This window comes from Eptatretus burgeri, chromosome 15 (genome assembly GCF_056783735.1).
Source record: "Eptatretus burgeri isolate ZD-2024b chromosome 15, Ebu_testis_v1, whole genome shotgun sequence".
NCBI classification, from domain to species: Eukaryota; Metazoa; Chordata; class Myxini; order Myxiniformes; family Myxinidae; genus Eptatretus; species Eptatretus burgeri.
In genome coordinates this window covers 36,052,864-36,075,905 of record NC_140975.1, presented here as the reverse complement: position 1 = coordinate 36,075,905, position 23,042 = coordinate 36,052,864, and the positions used below count along the sequence as shown (strand labels likewise).

Genomic DNA, 23,042 nt, shown 5'->3' with positions numbered 1-23,042 from the left:
CATTTCTGTGTCATTGTTTTTCACTCGTGACCATAGACCAATTCTGGGAAATCAAAATGTGAAGCATGCAGATATGTGACATAAACAGAGTTTTGTTTGTATCAGAAAATAACAGTGAGTCCAGGACTTGGGGCTTGAGACAAAAAAATTTGATGAAGTCTGATAAAAGAACATTTCCGATATTTTATGTACTGTGGTAATGCCCGCTCCCTCCAGGAGCATAAGATGGTGTCAGTGTATAGCTTGCACTCCGCCATGTTTGTAAGTCAAACAAAACTGAAAATAATTCCAAACAAAAACTTCCTGTTTTTATGGATGTTATGAAGGACATAAATATCAGGCACGAATAACTAATGTCACGTGTTGGATAGGGTAGTGCAACAGACACTGGGTAAAATGGCGGTAAAACCCGTAACGCTTTTAAACCTTTTAAAATCTTTATTTAAATTGAAATATATATGTGTGAACACTGAACAACACAAATCACCTTCATCATACTACCAAGAACCTTCAGTTTTGCAGAGGTGTGTTCAGTTACCAAGTTTCTTGCACAGCACTTGCTAAGTGGCTTAAGCACTCGGGCAAGTACTCCATTCAAAAGCATTGATAAGGAATGGCTGGCTTGGCAAGCACTAGCTAGAATGCTAGATGCTTCCATCCAGACTTGCTACATAGGATCAGCATGACCCCAATTAATGTATGTGTATTTTTTTTATAATCTTTGCCAGTGGTTTTGGGGTAGTGAAAGGGGGGGGACACAAATTTTCGATTTAAATGTGTATTGTGTAGCACCTCCTCCAGGTGGGGGAGGGTATTACAAGTCCCTCTATTTACAGTGCAGTATTCCTGGCTGTTCCCACTTTTTCCATTGCAGTGAGGCGTTTTGATTTATAAGCAGTAGGTATGTTTTTGCTTCATGCACGTAACCCGGGTAATTTTATTTTTTGCCTCAACAGAGCTGTCAGTTGCCTATGCACCGCCCAAATAAAGGTATGCGTCAGAAGAATGCGTTGCATGCTTGGAACAACATCGACCGAAGGGCGGGTACTCTGCTCGTTTAAATAAAGGATCATTTGGGTGGTGTATAAGGATGCTTCGATCTGGACTACTTCAATAGTGACACTTTGTGGATATCGTGTTTGCCGAACTCTCTAGTTGTTATTCTAATTAGCAGGGACCCACAGAACAGAGTTCGGTGAAAAACACTCTTTATTTGGGTGCTGTATAGGCAACGAGATGCTGCATTGCATGCTTCGGAAGTTTATGTTTACTGCTAACAACCCAGCGTTAATTTTAGTCATCCACCCACTTATTGCCAAAAAACAATGTCATGAATTTGTTTTATGTTCCCAGAGATCAGACCGCCTTGATGACATCCGCGTGGCAAACAGAGCTCACATTGAAGTGTATTGATGGTGTGTACAAAACTTTGTGGAAGTGTGTGTGACGATTTAAAAAAAAAAACCCGCCAATCTTTAAGTCATTAAGGAAAGTTACTGTTAGTCCAAGGATATTGATGCATTTTCGAAGCCTCTTACATTCTCTGTTAGTCGTTAGACTTCAGCAATGTTGTCAGATGTATTTTGGCATCTGCGTGATAAGGCGCTTTCTGCCACACCTCTGGCCATCGCTCCTGGCAAAAGGCATGGGGGGGATGAATTCCCCCCCCCCGGCACACCCCCACTCTGGCATCTGAGGCCCAAGATCTGCACTATACCCCTGCAAAAATTTTGATGTGGAGAGAATTTGATTGTTTATGTTGATTACGCTACAACTCCCGACAATAAATTATTGGGTAGACATTTCAACTCTAGAACTTCAATTTAGTCGCCACCATTTTCCATCATGGTGGATATTTTTTTCGGTGCATATACCTAATATCCCAGGATCTATTGCATGGAGAGAGTTAATTGTGGTGTCCAAACAGGTTATTGGGGTCATGAAGCTGAAATACAGCCTTATCCTATTGATTGGAGCAGTAGTTTAACGATTTTCCAGATCTCAAATTAAAAGAAATAAAAGTCTCGAGACAATTTATTGGATAATTTTTCATAACTTTCTTTTCGATCAAGACAATCACACATAAAAAAAACTAGAGGGGGAGCAATCGGGAGAGTGCAAAACCTCCGCCGCCAATACTGCTGGGTCACTCAAGTGAACCTTGTATCTTATTCATTAAATATGTCAACAGTGCTGAGAGTTATAGTTCTTTTCTCCATTTTTTTTTGGGGGGGTGGGGTTGGAAATCACTTAAAACATGTAAAAATGCAAAAAAAAAAATAATCGAAATTTTGTTGAAAAAAAAGTTGCAAAATGTTTTTTTTTCTCTAACAATTTTTTTGGGGGGGGTTGGAAATCACTTAAAACATGTAAATGCAAAAAAAAAATTCTCTAACAATTTTTTTTGGGGGGGGTAACTATTTTTTTTGGGGAGTTGGAAATCACTTAAAACATGTAGAAATGCAAAAGAAATTCTCTAATTTTTTTTTTTTTGGGGGGGGGGGGGTTGGAAATCACTTAAAACATGTAGAAATGCAAAAAAAAAAATTCCTTTTTATTGGGGGGTAAAAAAAATTTTGGGGGGTATTGGAAATCACTTAAAACATGTAAAAATGCAACAAAAAAATTTTCTCATTTTTATTTGGGGGGTTGGAAATCACTTAAATATGTAGAAATGCAAAAAAAAAATTTTCTCTAAATTTTTTTTTGGGGGGGTAACAATTTTTTTGGGGGGAGGGGGGGGTTGAAATCACTTAAAACGTAAAAATGCAAAAAAAAAAAAAAAAAATCAATTTTGTTGAAAAAAAAAGTTGCAAAATTTTTTTTCTCTAACAATTTTTTTTGAGGGGGGTTGGAAATCACTTAAAACATGTAGAAATGCAAAAAAAAAAAAAAAACCAATTTTGTTGAAAAAAAAGTTGCAAAATTTTTTTTCTCAAACAATTTTTTTTGAGGGGGGTTGGAAATCACTTAAAACATGTAAAAATGCAAATGCAAAAAAAAAAAAAAATCAATTTTGTTGAAAAAAAAGTTGCAAAATGTTTTTTTTCTAACAATTTTTTTTTGAGGGGGGTTGGAAATCACTTAAAACATGTAGAAATGCAAAAAAAAAATTCTCTAACAATTTTTTTTTGAGGGGGGTTGGAAATCACTTAAAACACGTAGAAATGCAAAAAAAAAATTCTCTAACAATTTTTTTTTGGGGGGGGGTGGAAATCACTTAAAACATGTAGAAATGCAAAAAAAAATTTTTTTTTTCTCTAACAATTTTTTTTGGGGGGGGGGGCAAGTCCAAAATTTAATGGCATGATCCTTGGACCATACCTAACCCCCCCACCAAGTTTCGTCGAAATCCTTCGAGGGGTTTTTCCGTAATACTGTTCACAAACAAACAAACAAACAAACAAACAGAAAGGGGTGAAAACAGTAACCTCCATCCATCTTCGAAGATAGCGGAAGTTAATAATGGAGTCAAGTGACACTTTCACTGGGAACTCCAATGTCTGTGAGAACAAGGAATATAATTTTATTATATATCAACTGATACTCAAAATATCAGCAAACAGCTCTGTATATTATTATATCCACTTAGGGGAGTTTCTCCAAATTCATTCCAGACAATATTATACACATCACATCAACTTATTTCATCATGGTAATATTTCAAGAAGAATTCGTAGCATTCTGCTTCGCACTTGCAAAACACGAAGCACGTCACCCCCTCATATCTTACATTTGCATCTCATTGTTTTGCAAGTGTGGCACCCACACAAAGTTACTGATATATCCAGTAGCTGTCTTCGACATTTACCAGATAGTCATAAAAGTCCATCCACTTCATCCCATTCATATTCTTGTTGTCATTATTTAAGACAGTAAAGACATCACTGATAACAAATAATTATTTGCATATACAGTATGTCCTCTGACCGAGCTTGCTGTTGGTGGCAGTTCAATGAGAGATTTGTCCAACCTTATGAAATAGATATATCTCAGCTCATTGAAAATGTCGATCTTTGAATTGAATGAACATAACTGACCAGATATTTTTTTCAACATTATCAATATGTCTTGCTCTTGGAGGGTGTCCGTCTCTCCAAATTCTGCATGAACGTTTCCTGGTTCTGCTTTCAATGTTGCATGTTTGCTTCCAATTTTACTTCAAGCATCATTTCCAATTAGAAATAAGAGCCTTCACCAAAAGATTGCAGAATGTTGCTCCAGGCTTTGTTCGCAGATGGTGTAAAAGAATTAATCGGGTTTGTTCCCAATACAGAACCAAATCCACAGCTCTTTTAAACCTTCGCCTTCGAAGATGGATGCATATCGCAGCATTAGTACAGGGTGGGCCAAAAGTCACTGAAGGTTTTAATTTTTTTAATGTTTTTTTATTTTTAATATATATATATATATATATATATATATATATTCTATTCTTACAGATAAAGACATTATGAATACAGGGAGATTCATTATGAATAAATTTACCATTGACCAGCATGTGAAAATTGTTCAATTTTATTACTCTGGTGGGAAATCAATAATTCAAACTCAAAGAAAATGACACTATCATTTTAAGGTTCGAGAACAACCATCAGAAAACACGATTCGGAACTTGATTGCTCGTTTTGAGTCAAAGGGGTCTGTTCATGACTCGGCCCACAGTGGAAGTCCAAAAACAAGTCATACTCCAGAAAATATTGACCGTGATAGGGAGAATGTTAACGAAAACCCAGAAACATCAACTCGTAAACGTGCAACTCGGCTCGGAATGGCAAGATCATCATTGCGAAGGATAATGCGGAAAGAGTTATTGCTGTTTCCTTACAAGCTTCAAATGGTGCACGAAATGTCACCTCAAGATCCAGCAAATCGACTAACATTTGCAACCAAATTGCAGCAACTCGTAAGGGACGATCCTGATTTTATGCAAAAAGGCATTATGAGTCATAAAGCCCATTTCCACCGAAACGGCTATGTAAGCAAACAAAACTACTGAATTTGGGGGAAAATCCAAGAACAAGACTTTGCGAAGAAGCCAATGGGGGCCATTTGCAGGACATTATTTTCACAATTAATTAAAAGAAATTAATTCCATGAATTAAACTACCATTTGCAATTTCTTTCATCAAGTTTTTATTTGAAAATATATGTTATATGAAAAAAAAAACCTTCAGGGACTTTTGGCCCACCCTGTAGTACCACATTTGCATCATTTGACAGAACAACAACACGATGGGCCCTATGCTAGATTGCCCCATTAACATGGGACACAAGCTGATGGTCAGCTTCCTCAGTTATACTGTTGAGCTGTTCATCTACAGTTGCATCACTGTTTGAGTGTGGCACTGCAGGAACTACAGAGTTCATATACCTCCTTACACCACACAGTGTTGAACTATTATATATAATTAAAATGAAATAAAATAATGCTATTAAAGGTCGTATGAAAAAAAATCAGGAGCTTTACCACCGTTGGAGGAGTCTTATACACCACCTTATTTAACATGTCCAAGTACTACAAAACTGAGTTTTTTTAAAGTGATAAAAACGTAATTTGTGTTCCTCAGTGTTCAAGGATATTGTTGGGGGTCGGTGGAGAGAACGACCGCGAGGTGAGGGAAACTAAGTCATCACCAGAATCCCCGGGATTGTAGGCCGTCGCTCGGATAACTCTGCGAGCCGGCGAATCGCTGAACCGACCGTGGACGCCAATATCTCCACGTAGCATAGGGTCTGTTTGTCTGAAACCAATTTACCTAATTAACTACGCGATTTCGACTACCGGGGAAACCACGCCCTCGGCACGTCTTGCTCAAACGGGGTCACTCTACCGACTGCGATAGAGTTCCAACTACCGACTACCAACTCCGGTTCGGGTGCAGCCGAGCGGAAACTGCCAAAGCCGTGCTGGCTGGAATGAACGGATTAACGGGGATGAAACCCCGCTTATACTCAGACCCGGACCATGCTGGACCAATGTAAGAAGGGACAGAAACGGACTGGGAACATTTCCACAATTGTTTTATTTACAGTAAAATACAGACAAAGGCCAGACTTGACGCGAATATGCAATCAGGGAAATATTTACAATCAGCAAAAACACTTACTCAGTTCTACTTACACACACACACACACACACACACACACACACACACACACACACACACACACACACACACACACACACACACACACACACACACACACACACACACACACACACACACACACACACACACACACACACACACACACACACACACACACACACACACACACAGAAAATAAACCCAGAGTTCTTTATTGGACTCTCCAGCCGACGAGAGAGAGACGAGCTGGGGGTCAGAGTCAGGATGGGTACCTGGCCGTCGGAGAAAGGGGGTATTCCATGCTGCGGCACCTGCCAATGATCATCGGCCTGGTCCCAGTCGCACGTGGGGGACTCGTGGTTCGTGGCGGAGCTTGGTTGGTGAATAGTCGGGGTCCACGGAGGGAGGTCGGGGTCGCTCTGCCCTTCCTTGTGGAGGCCCACCAGAGACTCGTTCGCCGCCTCGATGACCCTTTGCTCAACCCTCGTGGCAGCAAACACCAACTAAGAACTCGTAACAGCCCCTTGTAACCACTGCTCGTAACCGCTCAAGAACTCCAGCGCAACCCAAAAAACACGATACCCTCGCAACCCCACCCATCATTTTTATAGATCCCCCTCGAGAGGGGGTGGGGCCTTGGTGAAGCCGACGTCACTGTTTGCCCCGATTGGATGGGGCTTCCATTGGTCTGCCCTCTCTGGGCGGAATTTCGGCCAGTCCGGAAAAACCCGTTCACTCCACTGCAGACTCGCTAAAAAGGACCCACCGCCAGATTGAATTGGGACGCTGGAGAAAGCGGCAAGGAACGGCTGCAAGACCCTGCCTTGGCAAGTCAGAGTGTTTGTAGACAGCGGGTGGGTAGTGGGTCGTGATGGGGAATGGAATGGTTGTTGGTTGTTCGTTGGAGGGTTCGTTGGATGTAAAGATTCAATAACCTAACTAAAAATAAATCGCAACGTACGCCTTTGATTCTCCCACTAGACAAAAGGAAAGGGATCTGACTACACACATACTTAACGACATAACTGACTTTTGGGACATCTGTATCTTCTTCCTCTTTCGGCTTGCTCCTGTTAGGGGTCGCCACAGCGGACCAACCGTCTCCATTTCGCTCTATCCTCCACATCTTCCATTGACACTCCAACCACCCGCATGTCCGCCCTCACCGCATCCATGAACCTCTTCTTTGGCCTTCCTCTTCTCCTCCTGCCTGGCGGCTCCATCTTCAACATCCTTCTCCCGATATACTCCGTTTCCCTCCTGTGCACATGTCCAAACCATCTCAATCTCGCCTCTCTCACTTTGTCTCCAAACCGTCCTACCTGCGCTGTTCCTCTAATATACTCATTTCTTATACGATCCATCCTCGTCACTCCCAACGAGAATCGCAGCATCTTTAACTCTGCCACCTCCAGCTCCGCTTCCTGTCTTTTTGTTAGTACCACCGCCTCCAAACCATACATCATAGCTGGTCTCACTACCGTCTTATATACTTTCCCCTTCACTCTTGCAGCTACCCTTCTGTCACAAATCACTCCTGCAACTCTTCTCCACCCACTCCATCCTGCCTGCACTCTCTTTTTCACTTCTCTCCCACACTCTCCGTTACTTTGGACAGTTGATCCCAAGTATTTAAACCAATCCACCTTCCCCACCTCAACTCCTTGCAACTGCACCATACCACCACCCTCCTTCTCATTTACGCACATGTACTCTGTCTTACTCCTACTGACTAACATTCCCCTTCTCTCCAGTGCGTACCTCCACCTCTCAAGGCTCGATTCAGCCTGCTCCCTACTCTCCCTACAGATCATGATGTCATCCGCGAACATCATAGTCCATGGAGACTCCAGTCTGATCTCGTCCGTCAACCTGTCCATCACCATTGCAAACAGGAAAGGGCTCAGATTCGATCCTTGGTGCAATCCCACTTTAACCTTAAACCGGTCCGTCATTCCTACCGCACACCTCACCGCTGTCACACTGTCCTCATACATATCCTGCACGATCCTCACATACTTCTCCACCACTCCCGACTTCCTCATACAATGCCACAACTCCTCTCTTGGCACCCTATCATAAGCTTTCTCTAAATCCACAAACACACAATGTAACTCTTTCTGGCCTTCCCTATACTTCTCCATCAACATTCTCAAAGCAAACATCGCATCAGTGGTGCTCTTTCCTGGCATAAACCCATATTGCTGCTCACAGATCATCACCTCTCCTCTCAACCGAGCTTCCACTACTCTTTCCCACAACTTCATGGTGTGGCTTAACAACTTTATCCCTCTGTAATTTCCACAGCTCTGCACATCACCCTTATTCTTGAAAATCGGAACCAGTACACTTAATCTCCACTCCTCCGGCATCCTCTCACTTTCCAAGACTTTATTAAACAATCTGGTTAACAACCCCACTGCCATCTCTCCTAAGCACTTCCATGCCTCCACTGGTATATCATCTGGGCCAACCGCCTTTCCACTTTTCATCTTCTTCATAGCAGTCCTCACTTCATCCTTACTGATCCACCCCACTTCCCGATTCACTATCTCCACCTCTTCCAACCTTCTCTCTCTCTCATTTTCTTCATTCATCAGCTCCTCAAAGTACTCCATCCACCTTCTCAACACACTCTCCTCGCTCGTCAGCACATTCCCATTTGCGTCCTTTATCACCCGAACCTGCAGCACATCCTTCCCAGCTCGGTCCCTCTGTCTTGCCAATCGGTATAAATCCTTTTCCCCTTCTTTTGTATCCAACTTCTCATACAGCTCGTCATATGCCTTTTCCTTGGCCTTTTTGCACCTCTCTTTTTGCCTTTCGTCGCCACTCCTTGTACTCCTGCCGACTTTCTTCATCTCTCTGACTATCCCACTTCTTTTTCGCCAACCCCTTCTTCCTTATACTTTCCTGTACTTCCTCATTCCACCACCAAGTCTCCTTATCTTCCTTCCTCTGTCCAGATGTCACACCAAGTACCTTCCTAGCTATCTCCCTCACAACTTCTGCTGTCGTTGCCCAATCATCCCACCCATCTTTACCACCATCCAACGCCTGTCTCACCTCCTCCCTAAATTTCACGCAACAGTCTTCCTCCTTCAGCTTCCACCATCTGGTCCTTGGTTCAGCCCTCACTCTCTTCCTCAACCTCACCTCTAAAGTCATCCTACAGACCACCAATCAATGCTGTCGAGCTACTTCTTCCCCTGCCACAACCTTACAGTCACTAATCTCTTTCAGGTTGCATCTCCTTCTTAAGATGTAATCCACCTGTGTGCACTTTCCTCCACTCTTGTATGTCACCCTGTGTTCCTCCTTCTTCTTGAAATACGTATTTACCACTGCCATTTCCATTCTTTTTGCAAACTCTACGACCATTTGCCCTTCCACATTTCTCTTGTTGAGACCGTACCTCCCCATCACCTCCTCATCCTCTTTATTCCCTTCCCCAACATGTCCATTGAAATCTGCTCCAATCACCACTCTTTCATCCTTGGATACACTCTCCACCACTTCATCTAACTCACTCCAGAAATCTTCTTTATACTCCATCTCACACCCCATATGTGGGGCATATGCACTGATGACATTCATCATCACCCCTTCAATTTCCAACTTCACACTCATCACTCGGTCAGACACTCTCCTCACCTCCAATACCCTCTTGACATAATCTTCCTTCAGGATTACCCCGACACCATTTCTCCTCCCATCCACACCATGGTAGAACAGTTTGAAACCACCTCCAATGCTCCGAGCCTTACTCCCCATCCACTTGGTCTCTTGTACACACAGTATGTCCACCTTTCTTCTCTCCATCATTTCAGCCAACTCTCGCCCTTTACCAGTCATCGTCCCAACATTCAGAGTTCCAACTCTCACCTCCACACTTCTACCCTTCCCCCTCTCCCACTGCCTCCGGACTCGCCTTCCCCGTCTCCTTCTCCTCCTTCGCCCAGCAGTAGCACAATTTCCACTGGTACCCTGCTGACCACCGGTACCGGTGGCGGTCGTTGGTAACCCGGGCCTCGACCGATCCGGTATGGAAATTCGTTTTGTTGTCCGCATAATGATTTGGCATAGGTTTTTACGCCGGATGCCCTTCCTGACGCAACCCTGGTCACCTCTTACGACACACAGGGATATGGTACACCTATTCTAACCGGGGCATACACCGGGCCCAGTACAACTGGTGCTCATTTCGCCGACCTCAGAAGGATGGCAGGCTGAGTCAACCCCCTGGTGTTTTCGACTTGGTTTTATATATACATATATACACATTATATATATATATATATATGTATATATATATATATACACATTATATATGTATATATATATATGTATATATATATATATGTATATATATATATGTATATATGTATATATATGTATATATATATATATATATATATATATATATATATATATATATATATATATATATTAATTCAGTGTCCCAACAGGGCTTGAACTCAGGACCTCTTGGGTTCCAAGCCACTGCCCTAACCACTGCGCCAACACCAGGCTTTTGGGACATCTGTATGTTGAATGCAAATGGTTTCCAGATCGTAACAATATAATTCAATGTAAATTTTAAAAAAAGATTGTGAAGGTCATATAAAATAATTTCTGAAGTTTACCATATTTGATGCAGTGTCTATTAGACCACCCTATCTAACACATTGTATTAGTTATTCGTGCCTGTTGTTTGTGTCCTTTATGACATCCTTAAAAACAGTACGTTTTCTTTTTGGAATGATTTTCAATTTTATTTGACTGCCAGGCAAGCAGACAGGATAAAAATATGATCTCACTCTTCTCTGCGCATGTGCGATCGGGACAAATTCAGAGCCAAAGTACTGTTAAACTACAGGTTTGTTTTCTGATTCATGTTGCGATTTGTGTTCAAAATGTAACATTCAGTTTAAATGAGTTGTTCCTCTATCATAAACTGACGTTTGAGGACAGACGGACGGATAGATGGCCAGAAGTGAACCAATAGCTTAACCTCGCTTTTCGCTTTGTGTGCACGAGGTAACTACAAACCACTTCCTTAAGCCCGCTTTTCGCTTTGTGTGCGCGGGGTAACTATAAACCACTTCCTTAACCCCGCTTTTCGCTTTGTGTGCATGGGGTAACTACAAACCACTTCCTTAACCCCGCTTTTCGCTTTGCGTGCATGGGGAAGTAAAATACGTCAATTATTTGCATGAAAACCACAGACATCATATAATTGGGGAATTAACATAGACGTAAGGACAGATTCTTTGCTAATCCACAATCGATTGCTGCTTCCTTGTCATTATCCAAACAACGTAACTGGATTTTTTTTTTTTGCTGCTCTCGGCAGTTGCCTATGGATTGTGAACAAGGCAGTTACCACTCGTACAATGAAATGAATTGGGAGTGGGTGTGTGTGTGTGGCTCAACAAATTACTTTATTTCTCATTGACAGAATGTGTTAATGTAAAATTGGTTTATATTTGCATTCACACATCAAGTTATTGAAATATGAATCATACCAAAAACTATATTGAGAGGCTGTAAATGATTTAAGCATTGTTCCTGCTTGTAAATATTGGTGGTGCTTCATTTAGTCCAGGAGCCCAGAAGGTTTATTCAAGTGAAAAGCGCCGGAACGTTTGACCTCATGGGCTGATGGGGTCATCCACCGACATCACAAAAATGCATTGCTGCCTGGTCTGACCCATGCCTTTCCCCCCAAAATCACTCAATTAGTGACACCATTAACGATAAACCTATTTTGCTCAATATCTGGAAAAAAATATACATGATAATATAACTAATAAGGTGTCTACACCTGTTTTCATGGTGAATCATTACACTGACACCTGCATTATTGCCAGAAAATATATAGTTTACCATGTAAATGTTTAGCTCACCCACTCAGTTTGCAACAACATTGTGGAAAAACCCATTTTCATTAATATCTGAAAAACACTGCATGATAATATCACAAATAAGATCTCTCCCCATGTTTTTATGGTGAAATATTACAATGCCAACTCTCGTGCTTGAAAATGTTGGGTTGACCCTGAAAGTTGCTTGCTGGAGTCGTACCATCTCTGTCTTTTGTTACAATGTGGCAAATAATGCATTGGTCTCTGTCCCTTTTTGTTATTTACAGATCATGGCAAATGACGCCCCCGTTTGTATAATTTGCAAAGAAAGAGGAGAAAAGATAATGCTTGGAGTGAGGACAGTGATGAGAGTGACGAAAGTGATGGAGAAGACTTGTAATGCCAAGAGGACATCAAGTTAATTTTGTGAACTGCACATTTGCAAGTTTTCCATATATCGTTGTTCGGTAATGGTGTCGCTTAATGAGTGGGTGGGCTACACATTTACATGGTAAACTACACATTTCGCAGTAATAACACAGGTGTCAGGGTAATGATTGACCATAAAAATATCGGTGTAGACACCTTATTTGTGACATTATCACGCACAGTTTTTCAGATAGTGAGGTTTCGGTAATGGCGTCGCTAATTTAGTGGATGAACCATGCATTTGCGTGGTAAACTATACATTTTCTAGCAATATGCATAGCATCAGGGTAATGATTGACCATGAAAACATAGGTATGGACACCTTATTCGTGATATTTTCATGCATAGTTTTTCTGGATATTGAGGAAATTAGGTTTTTCGGTAATGGCGTCACTAATTGAGTGATTTCGGGGGGAAAGCCACGGGTCAGACCCGGCAGCAATGCATTTTTTTGTGATGTCGGTGGATGACCCCATCAGCCCATGAGGGCAAACGTTCTGGCGCTTTTCACTTGAATAAGCCTTCTGGGCTCCTGGACTAATTTGCTCAAAAGCATGAACGGCATTTTAATTGTACAGTTTGATGATGGGACGTGGTCTCTCCACCAATTCAGAATGGTTGACTCGTTGATGCCATTACTTGCAAAGTGTCCTATTGGCATGGACAATTTTCAAACAAATGTTTCAAAATGCTCAACTGAAACTTGTGTCAAATGTTAGAGGAGTTAGTGATTGTAATGTTAAAAACCCTTCAGCTCGCATGTTGCATCATTATGTTTACCTCATCACAAGTGTTTGATACATGGACTCAGAAGTTGTATTTTATTGCAGATACTCAGTTATTGAATTGTGCTCGGTGTTACATTTTCAGGACACTATTTTGAGCAAATTGTTAAAAAAAAAAAAAAAAGATTTGGAATTGATTGTATAGAATTTATATGATTATGTCTGCCACATGTGTACCTTGAAGTTTGTTCCATTTGCTTTTTTTTTTGAACGTTGCACTTATCACCATGCCTGCCCCAAATTATGACATATTTTACTGACTTTTTTTTCTTCTCCAACATCTCAAATTCACCCTCCATTTTCAGGGCTCAAAGCGAATTCTGCGTTCTAACGAGATTCCTTTGGCTTCAAGCGGCCTCATTGAGACTGACCTGGAGCTCACTTTCAGCCTGCAGGTGCCAACAGAAGCATCGCATAAATTTGCAATGTGAAACACTGGAGAGGGAATGGTGGGAGAGTAGTGTGTGACTTTGGGAGAGGGTGGGGGTTATGTTAGACAGGTTTTTTTTTCAGACGGGGTTGTGTTAGACAGACACAGGTGGCACTGCAGCAGCACCGGATGCGGGTGGCACTGCAGCAGCACCGGATGCGGGTGGCACTGCAGCAGCACCGGACACAGGCGGTGCTGCGGCAGAACAGGATGCAGGTGGTGCTGCGGCAGGACCGGACACTGGCAACGCTGTGGCAGGAACGGGCGTGGGCGGCGGTGTGGCAGGAACGGGCGTGGGCGGCGCGGATACAGGAACGGAAGCAGGCGGTGTGGCGGAAGGAATTGGCGCTGGCGGCACGGATACAGGAACGGACACAGGCAGCGTGACGACAGGACAATTGTGGACATCATCGTATTGAAGGGAAGCTTATGATGGAGGTTATGTTTTCACCCCTGTTTGTCTGTCTGTTTGTTTGTTTGTCTGCTTGTTTGTTTGCTTGTATGCAAGATATCTCAAAAAGTTGTGGACGGATCCAGATGAAATTTTCTGGACAGGTTCAGTGTGTGACAAGGACTAAGTTATTAGATTTTGGTGAAGATCCGGATCCAGATCCGACTACTAGAATTTTTAACAGTGATTCTTCACCATTGAGCGACATGGCTAAACTGCAACATAGCACGATATCTTCAAAACATTGCGGACGGATTCGGATGAAACTTGGTGGACAGGTTGGGTGTGTGGCAAGGACGAATTGATTCGATTTTGGTGAAGATCGGGATCGGGATCCCGATACGAGGATTATTTAATTATTTAAGCGTTTCTTCACCATTGAGAGATTGGCCCAAAAACGATATATAGCATATTTCAAAAATGTAATGGGCCCGATATGTTCTCGTGGATCAGGCATTGTGTGGTGGAGGTATGCGCTCTACCGAGTGCCCTTCTAGTTTTTATACACAATGTCGAGGCTCGTAGAAGAGCTGACACACAGAACGAACAACAAGGGGAGCAGAAGACGGGCAGGAGAGGGAAGCACAAAACAGTGGGGAACAGAGACATTAGGAGATCTGTGGAAGGGAGAGAGATGGGGTGGGGTACATGGGCTATACAAGATGGACATTACAGGGACTTTCAGGAAAGAAAGCAGGGAATTTGAAGGAGGTGGGTTTGGGGTGGATTAACGGGGGTAGAAAAAATCATGGTTTTGGATGGTGAAAGACAAGAGATGGTGGTGAACGGCTGTTTTGAAGACCTGGAGGGAAGACTGAGATTGAAGAGAGTGTGGGAGTTTGTTGTAAAGGTGGGAAAAGAGAGGAATGAAAGAGTGAAGGTGAGCAGTGATTCTTGATTTTGGTAGTTTTCCCAGAAGGGGGGGGGGTTGCTCGCGGACTTTGAGCACCCGGCAGAAATATGGGAGTGGGGGGGGGGAGGACAGATCACAGAGAGTGCAGGGGGGTGAGACCGGAGAGGAGACGGTAGAAAACAGAAAGACCACCGACCAACCTGCGGTGATTGAGTGAGAGGCCCAAAGACTCAGCCTCATTGCGGGAGATGCCAATGATTCGAAATGCCTTGGTTTCTACAGCATGAGGACGAGAAAGGTGAGGTGCAGGAGCACCAGCACAGAGGGGAGAGTGGTACTCCATCCGGCTGTGGATGAAGGCTTTGTACGTGGTCAGGAGCTCAGGCATGCCAAGGAAGGACTTTTCATGATGGAGGATGCCCAATCGGTGACTGGTTTTGGTGGCCAGTTTGGAAATGTGGCTTTCTCAGGAAAGATCATGGCAGATCGTGAGACCCAGAAGCTTGAATGAAAGGGCTTATTTAAGACGATTGTTGAGAAAGAAGATGGGGGCAGGGGGAGGTTTCCAGGCAGTCCTTTCTGAGAGACATCGTGAGAGTGTGAGATTTGTCAGGATTGAAAGTCATGTTCCAAGTACTGGACCAGCTTGCGATTTTATCCAGATCTGCAGAGAGTGATGAGGCAATGCTGGTCTGAGGGATGACAGATGGCACGGCAGATGGTGGAGTCATCAGCAAAGAGATAAGTAGGATTTTCCAGTGTCAGAGAGATCATTGATGAAAACCAGAAAATGCACAGGGCCCAGAACACTGCCTTGAGGAAATCCAGCCTGGACAGGAAGAGGGGATGAGAGAACTCCAACAAGGGCCACATGTTGGTTGCGACAGGAGAGGATGTCTGCGAGCAATGAGTGGAGATTGCCTTGGATACCAAAGGAAGAGAGTTTGGTGAGCAGGGTGTGGTGCCATACCGTATCGAGGAAAGTTTCTGTTAAGTAGATTATGTCTGGTTTGTCAGTGGCAACCTGTATGGAAAGATCTGTTGGGTTAGAGTGAAGGCTCCAGATGTTTGAGGTTCACACTGTTGAAGAAGATGGAGGGGAGGAGACATTGGGTGCAGGGGAGGAGAAGGGGAGGTAGGTGAGGGAGGAGGGGGGGGGAGGTAAAGAGAGTTGTTGACAGAGTTTGAGAGATTGCAGAAGAGCTAGGTGAGAGGGCCAAATGAGGAGGAGAAATGGCTCAGTGGTGATGGGATGAGGTACAGTGTGGAGTAATAAGAGAGAGGGAAGTTGAAGATTGGAGGAGGTGGAGGGATGAGATAGAAGAGAGAGGGCAGGGGATGGAGGAACCTTTGTGGATGTGAGTGGGGGCAACTTTGAGAAGTTGGAACGAGGTGGGAGATTGGAGGGAGAAGGGTAAGAGAAAAGAGTTGAGGGAGAAGGTTGAGGGGAGAGTTTTTGAGAAAGGTGAGAGGGAAGCTTGGAGGGGGAAGAGTGTGAAGGTTGCTTTGAGAGGGAGGAGAGATGATGAGAGCAAGCATGGCCAAGGTGCAGGAGGACAATGGGAGAGGTGGGGAGAAGGGAAGGAAAGTCTTATGAAGAAGAAGAAGAAGTTAGTGAATTATGACACAATACAGAGAAGCACAGTGTGAAAGAAGAAGTTGAAGCATTTTAAGAGACATTATTTTTTTATTATTATCATTATTATTATTATTATTATTATTATTATTATTATTATTATTACTAGTGCGGGCCCGTAGGTGCTTTGCCAGTATGTGCAGCCTCGTTCCTTCGCTCTCGTAAACGACGACTGGATTGGGGCATTGTTTCAATTAGATCGGACCAACCGTATCATAAATGGCCATAACTTGGGAAATGTACTCAGGTCCCCAGCGTCAATTATGATGTCATATCAAACGAAGAAGAAGAAGAAGAAGAAGAAGAATTGTGATGCCCCCTCTCTCTCTCCCCTCTCTCCCTCCCATTTCTCGCCCCCCTCTCTCATGCCCTCTCTTGCCCTCCTCTCTCCCTCTCTCTCGCCCCCTCTCTCCCCCCCTCTCCCCCCCTCCTCTCTCTGTAAATGTATTCACAAATGTCTACCAAGCACAACAATTAATTCAAACCTTGGGAAAAAACAGCTTTCAAACCTTGGGAAACAGCTCTTTCCCTTGGGAAAATTCAAACCTTGGGATTAATTAATAATTTGCACAATTACTTCAAACCTTGGGAAAAAAAACGGCTTTCAAACCTTGGGAAACACTTGGGAAACAGCTGAAACGGATGAAGAACGATATCAAACCTTGAAAAGGCACATACTCAGGTCCCCAGCATCGATTGTGACGTCAGAAGAAGAATTGTGGCGGCAATCGTGCAAACAAAAAATAAATAAATAAACATGAATTGTGACGTCATTCGTGATGTCATAGCACCGTGTCTTGTCATTGGTTGACAGATAAATGGCCATAACTTGGGAACCGCTTTCCGATTAATATAAAACCTTGAAAAGGCACATACTCAGGTCCCCAGCGTTGATTGTGACGTCATACCAAACAAAGAAGAAGAAGAATTGTGATGTCAATCGTGCAAAAAATAAATACATAAATAAACATTAATTGTGACGTCATTCTTGATGTCATAGCACCGTGTCTTGTCATTGGTTGACAGATAAATGGCCGTAACTTGGGAACCGCTTGTCCGATTAATATCAAACCTTGAAAAGGCACATACTCAGGTCCCCAGCGTCAATTGTGACGTCATACCAAACGAAGAAGAAGAAGAATTGATGTCAATCGTGCAAAAAAAACAAAAACATCAATTGTGACGTCATTTGTGACGTCATAACACCGTGTCTTGTCATTGCTTGACAGATAAATGGCCGTAACTTGGGAACCGCTCGTCCGATTAATATCAAACCTTGAAAAGGCACATCCATGGGTCCCCAGCAATATTCCTGGCAAGTTTCAATCAGATCGGGCCAGTGGTTGTCGAGAAACAGCGGTCACAGACAGACAGACACACACACACACAGATTGCTGGAATTATAGATAGATTATTTTGATAAAGATTAGGTAGCTGCTGTTGGTTTATCACCTGGTGTTGGCTTAGTGGTTACGGTGGTGGCTTTGGATCCTGGGGTCCTGAGTTCAAGCCCCGTTTGTCACTGAATTAACACCAGGGGGTTGACTCAGCCTGTCATCCTTCTGAGGTCGGACAAATAAGTACCAGTGTAGCAACCAAAAGACTGCACATGAAAGGAAGGGGTATTGAAGGATTTATTAAATCTGGTGTTGGTGTGGTGCAGGCATGATGAGCCGAATGGCCTTCTCCTGCGCATAATTTCCTTGTAATCTTTGGATATCGCTCAAAAACGTATGTGAGCATGATATCTCAAAACGCTGTGGATCTGGATACTATACATTTCTTGTGATTCTTCAGCATCGAAAGATAGGGCCCAAAACGATACGCAGCACAATATCTCAAACAGTCGTCGACAGATTTGGACAAAACTTGGTGGACAGGTTGGGTATGTGACAAGGATGAATTGATTTGATTTCAGTGAAGATCCAGATCTGGATCTGGATACTAGAATTTCTTCAGTGATTCTTCAGCATTGATAGATGGCGTCAAAAACGAGAAACAGCATGATATTTCAAAATGTTACGGTCGGATAATGACGAAACTTATTGGATGAGTAGATGAGAAAAACAAGCTGATGAGATATTGGTTCAGGTCTGGATGCAGATCCTTCCTATCAGTGGTTTTTGTAATTTCCTTGTCCATCCTGTTAAATTTTGTGCCATCATCGATGAACTGTCAGTTTTTTTTAACGAGGATTAATAGTCCAGGAGCAGAAGGGGTGAAAAAAACAATTGGTCATGTGGCACACCCAGTATACAGAAGGTTTGACTTCATGTTCTGTTAGGGTGATGTCTTCGGAACATTTTCAGATATGATGTGCAATTAGATTGTGGTATAATTATTTTTCTACAGCTTGTTTGATGAAGCGAGCTCATGCTCGGAGAACACCATTTTCATGCATTTTGAATAAGATGGTACCCCATAGAAATGTTATTGCCTTCCAAAGTTTTGAGCACCAGCTGACCTCACTCTTTGCACCATTGCCATTCCATCTATGATGTAAGAGGGAGTCTGCATGTCAATACCCAGGGCCGGTGTCACCTTTCCAAATTTTTACAATTCTATTATCATGAAACTCTTTGTCGTCTTCCTCATTGTACCATCAGCGCAGACCAAAGTAAATAGCACAGAAGTTGGCTCATATGACCACAACTCCTTCAGATTGAGATGACAGCTACCAGCCGCTACAACAAGGTGACCAAACAGATCCTGGTCAGCTTTCAGAGTCACAATCTTGTCCGCCAACTTCACTTTCCATGCCGTCAACTTTGTGAAGATGTTAATTTTGAGGTGAGGAAGAAGTTTATTGTATTGTTATTCAGTTTTTCCTCAACTAAGGATGCCATCTGACCATGACCTGTGGTATTTATTTCCACCAGTTGCTTTGCCATTTCAGTTGGCATCACAAGCCCTGAAGCAATATTAGATGGAGGAATGCGTTCTCCTGTCATATTGATCAGATCAAATAGATTTGTTGTCATCTCAGTGGTGAATACCATGGCCAGCTTCTGAACATTCAGACCCTTCTTTAATTATCCTATGGCAACCTGTTTCTTTGTGTGCATCTCCTCTCTCACTACCCTCCAATACACACATCTGCCTTGTTGCTGAAGTAATTGCTGCTCTCTCATGACTGGTAAGAAACCATCTCTCCAATGCTCAAAGCTTCTGTCTTTTGTGAAATTCTGATCTTCTTGCACATATCCAATCTGGATTGTGCTAAAAATTTAATGTCCAGGTTCTGCAGCCATGTCGCTGCCTCAGGGGTAAGTTGGTGGAGAGCTAAAAGTCCTCCCGATAACTTCCGCAAGGGACAGTGTGAGGTGATGTGCTCCATCATCTGAACTCCTCCGCAGTCACAGAGTGCATCCAGCCTCATCCTCCATCGGTGGAGGGTACTACCGCAAAGGCCCTCTCCAATGGGGAGCCTGTTGAGGGCTGTTCATTGCCTATGTGGGAGTGTGAAATCAGGTGAAGGAATGGTTGGATGATGTACAATATGCTTATTCGGAGCTGTGGCAGCCTCCCAGCTGGCCCTCCACAAGTCGGCTTTGCTTTGATAGTCGACAGTAAGGAGCTTAGCATGGTTCCATGGTGGTTTTCAGGTGTTGAGGTGACAGTGCGGTTGTACAGTGAGAAGGCGCTGAGCTGGAATTTCGGTCGTGAAAATGCGGCTGAAGTATCGGGATGACAGCACATCCCTATGGATGGCTGGCGGAGCATTGTTGCAGAAGATTGGAAGCCACTCGGTCTTTGTTGGCTTGAGGATTCCAGACACTGTTCTCATTGCGGTGTTTAACTGAACGTCGATGGCCTGAAATTCTGATGATTCCTCCCTTTGTCTTGGAGTCCAGGTTGACTGAATGCTCAAGATCCATATCTGACCAAATCTGGTTAAAAGGCTGTTTGGAACGTTGAACTGTATGTTCTCCTTGAAGAAAATGCTCATGTACTACAGGATGTGTTACATATAGCTGGCTCATATCTGCAAATACACCGACAGTCACCTGGCATAGTTGGTTGTGTCCATTCCATTGAAGTATGGGACCATGGAGGCAGTAGTAGATACGTGATCCTGCCAACTGCTTTCTCATTCTGCATGGATAAAGTCAAGCAGTACTTGCACCATATCAGTGTATAATGCTCCAGAAGGCAAACAAAAGTGACTTATTCGTGCCCTCTTCCCTGAACATTGTGAGGACATGCCATGCTCATCCCTCGTCTCCCATCATGCCATCGGAGGTCATCATGCCCATCATGCCATACATTCTGGCCTGAAATATATAAACAAGCTCAAATGAGCAAAGATCCTCGTCCTCTTAATGATGACATCATGAAAACGAATATGACGTCATTGTGATGTATCAGGTTTGCGATAAATTATCTGTGCTAATGCCCGGCTTGATTCCCGCAAACAAAATTCAAACAGCTTGCCTAGTTTCGGAGATAACGGTATAGGCGATTGCCATTAGCGCGATATAATGACGTCAACTTTTTTTTCTAGGAAGAATTTCCAAAATTGGAGATGGTTACTGCCTGCGCGTGGGCTTTCTGCATATACATGGCAAGTTTCACGAAGATCCGATGAAAACTCTGGGTTGTGAAACAAAAAATGTCAAAAAATAGGAATGACGTCATAAAAATTGATATGACGTCATAGTGATGTATCATACGTGCGGTAATTCATCTCTGCTAATGCCCTGTTCGAGTCCCACAAACAGAATTCAAAAAGCTTTCCTAGTTTCGGAGATAATTTTTTCGGCGATTTCCATTAGCGGAAATATTTTGACGTCATAACTTTTTTTTTCTGGGAGGAATTTTCAAAATCCGAGATGGTTACTGTCTGCGCAGGGTATTTTTACATATGTACGCCAAGTTTCAGGAAGTTTCGATGAAAACTAGGCTGTGAAACAAAAAAGTCCACAAGAAGAAGATGAAGAACAACAACACTACGAGTAAGACTAGATCCTCCACGAGGATCTAAAAATTAACGATTACATTCACAGCATTTATGTTTTAAGTTTGAGTAGAACTCTGTGGCTGCTTAATTGCTTAATTAATAGTTTTCCATCAGAATATTCAACAGCTGCCATCAGGAATTGTGTTAATATGCTGAAAGTAATAAACCAGGAAATTGTAACTTCAAAACTTTACTAAATCTGATGCTTCAATCATTGTTTTTAAACAGGCAGAGATAGAATGATTGAAATTAATTTCATGTTTCAAAAAACTTTTTCTTGCAAATCTTTTTTGATTATCTTAAATATGAAACGAAACAACTTTTGAGGCCAATCCGCAAAGCCAGCATAAAATGTTCATGTTATTACTGGTGAAACTTTCTCTGGTTACCCACATTTTCCTTGTATTACTTATAAATTATTATGCATTTTGTATGATCCTGAAAGAAATAATCAATTAAAGTCAATAAATTATTCTCTGAAGAATCTGCAAGAGAAAAACATGTTTGCATTACGAGAGTCAATTAATTCCACTTGCACCAGAATATTGTTGATCACGTATAGATAGCATTTATACCCCTTTGTGTATCTCCAGAATTCTTAACAGTGGGAATTGAGTAAAGTACATGTGTAACAATATATATATATATATATATATATATATATATATATATATATATATATATATATATATATATATATAATCAATTTGGCCTTGTCGCACACTCAACATGTCCACCAAGTTTCATCCGAATCCGTCCACAACTTTTTGAGACATCGTGCTATATATCGTTTTTAGCCCGATCTCTTAATGGTGAAGAATCATTAAAAAAATTCTACTAGTCAGATCGCGATCCGGATCTTCACCAACATCTAATCAGTTCATCCTTGTCGCACACCCAACCTGTCCACAAAATGTCATCCGGATCTGTCTGCAACTTTTTTCAGATATCCTGCACACAAGCAAAGAAACAGACAAATAAACAAACAAACAGACAGACAGGGGTGAAAACATAACTTCTTTCCCGGTGGCGGAGGTAAAAAAAAAAAAAGAACCTCAATACTTTAATATCACAGAAATAGGACACACAGGTTGCTGATTCTGCGTCATCGTTTGACCTGGCTTTAATCAGCATTTGCTTCACACTTGACAAAATCCGAATGAAAATTTTTACGTTTAATCCGAACTAGTTAACAATTCAAAGTTGATAATTCATGGAAGTCGTGCTTTACAGAAATGGAAAATCTTTTAAGCATTTGGGAATTTGTTGACTAAGTAGAAAAATGAAGTGTGAATTTATTTTAATTTGTGCCTGGTATTTATGTGGGCCATCTTTGGGTCAGTTGGGTGTGTGGGAATGTAGCAGAAACACCTTTTGTGCAATCATGAGTTTTGTGAAACATTTTTGTGCCTGAAACACCTTTTGTGCAGTGATGAGGTTAAAATGCCCTTGTTTCGTTTTTCAACTGAGGTTCTTTAATTTTACCCCACAGTATCCTCATTTCCTGAAACGTGGGTCAAACAAACTGCAGGTCCTACT

At 42.4% G+C, this 23,042-nt stretch overlaps 1 protein-coding gene across 10 annotated transcripts in view; it reads left to right on the top strand.

Moving 5' to 3' along the window:
• LOC147011929 (phosphofurin acidic cluster sorting protein 2-like) overlaps window positions 1-23,042 on the top strand; it is a 145,770-nt gene that overhangs the window by 49,569 nt on the left and 73,159 nt on the right. For 9 of the 10 annotated variants that reach the window (XR_015051819.1, XR_015051821.1, XR_015051820.1 and 6 more), the window contains 2 exons: window positions 13,479-13,568; window positions 22,996-23,042. The exon at window positions 22,996-23,042 is cut by the window's right edge and continues 79 nt beyond it. Coding sequence is in view for 7 of the 10 variants with exons in the window: in XM_085857605.1 (XP_085713731.1) it covers window positions 13,479-13,568; window positions 22,996-23,042 (137 nt within the window). In the remaining 3 variants the exon portion in view is untranslated. The remainder of the gene's footprint in view (window positions 1-13,478; window positions 13,569-22,995) is intronic. The other variant, XM_085857606.1, reaches the window with a different exon arrangement.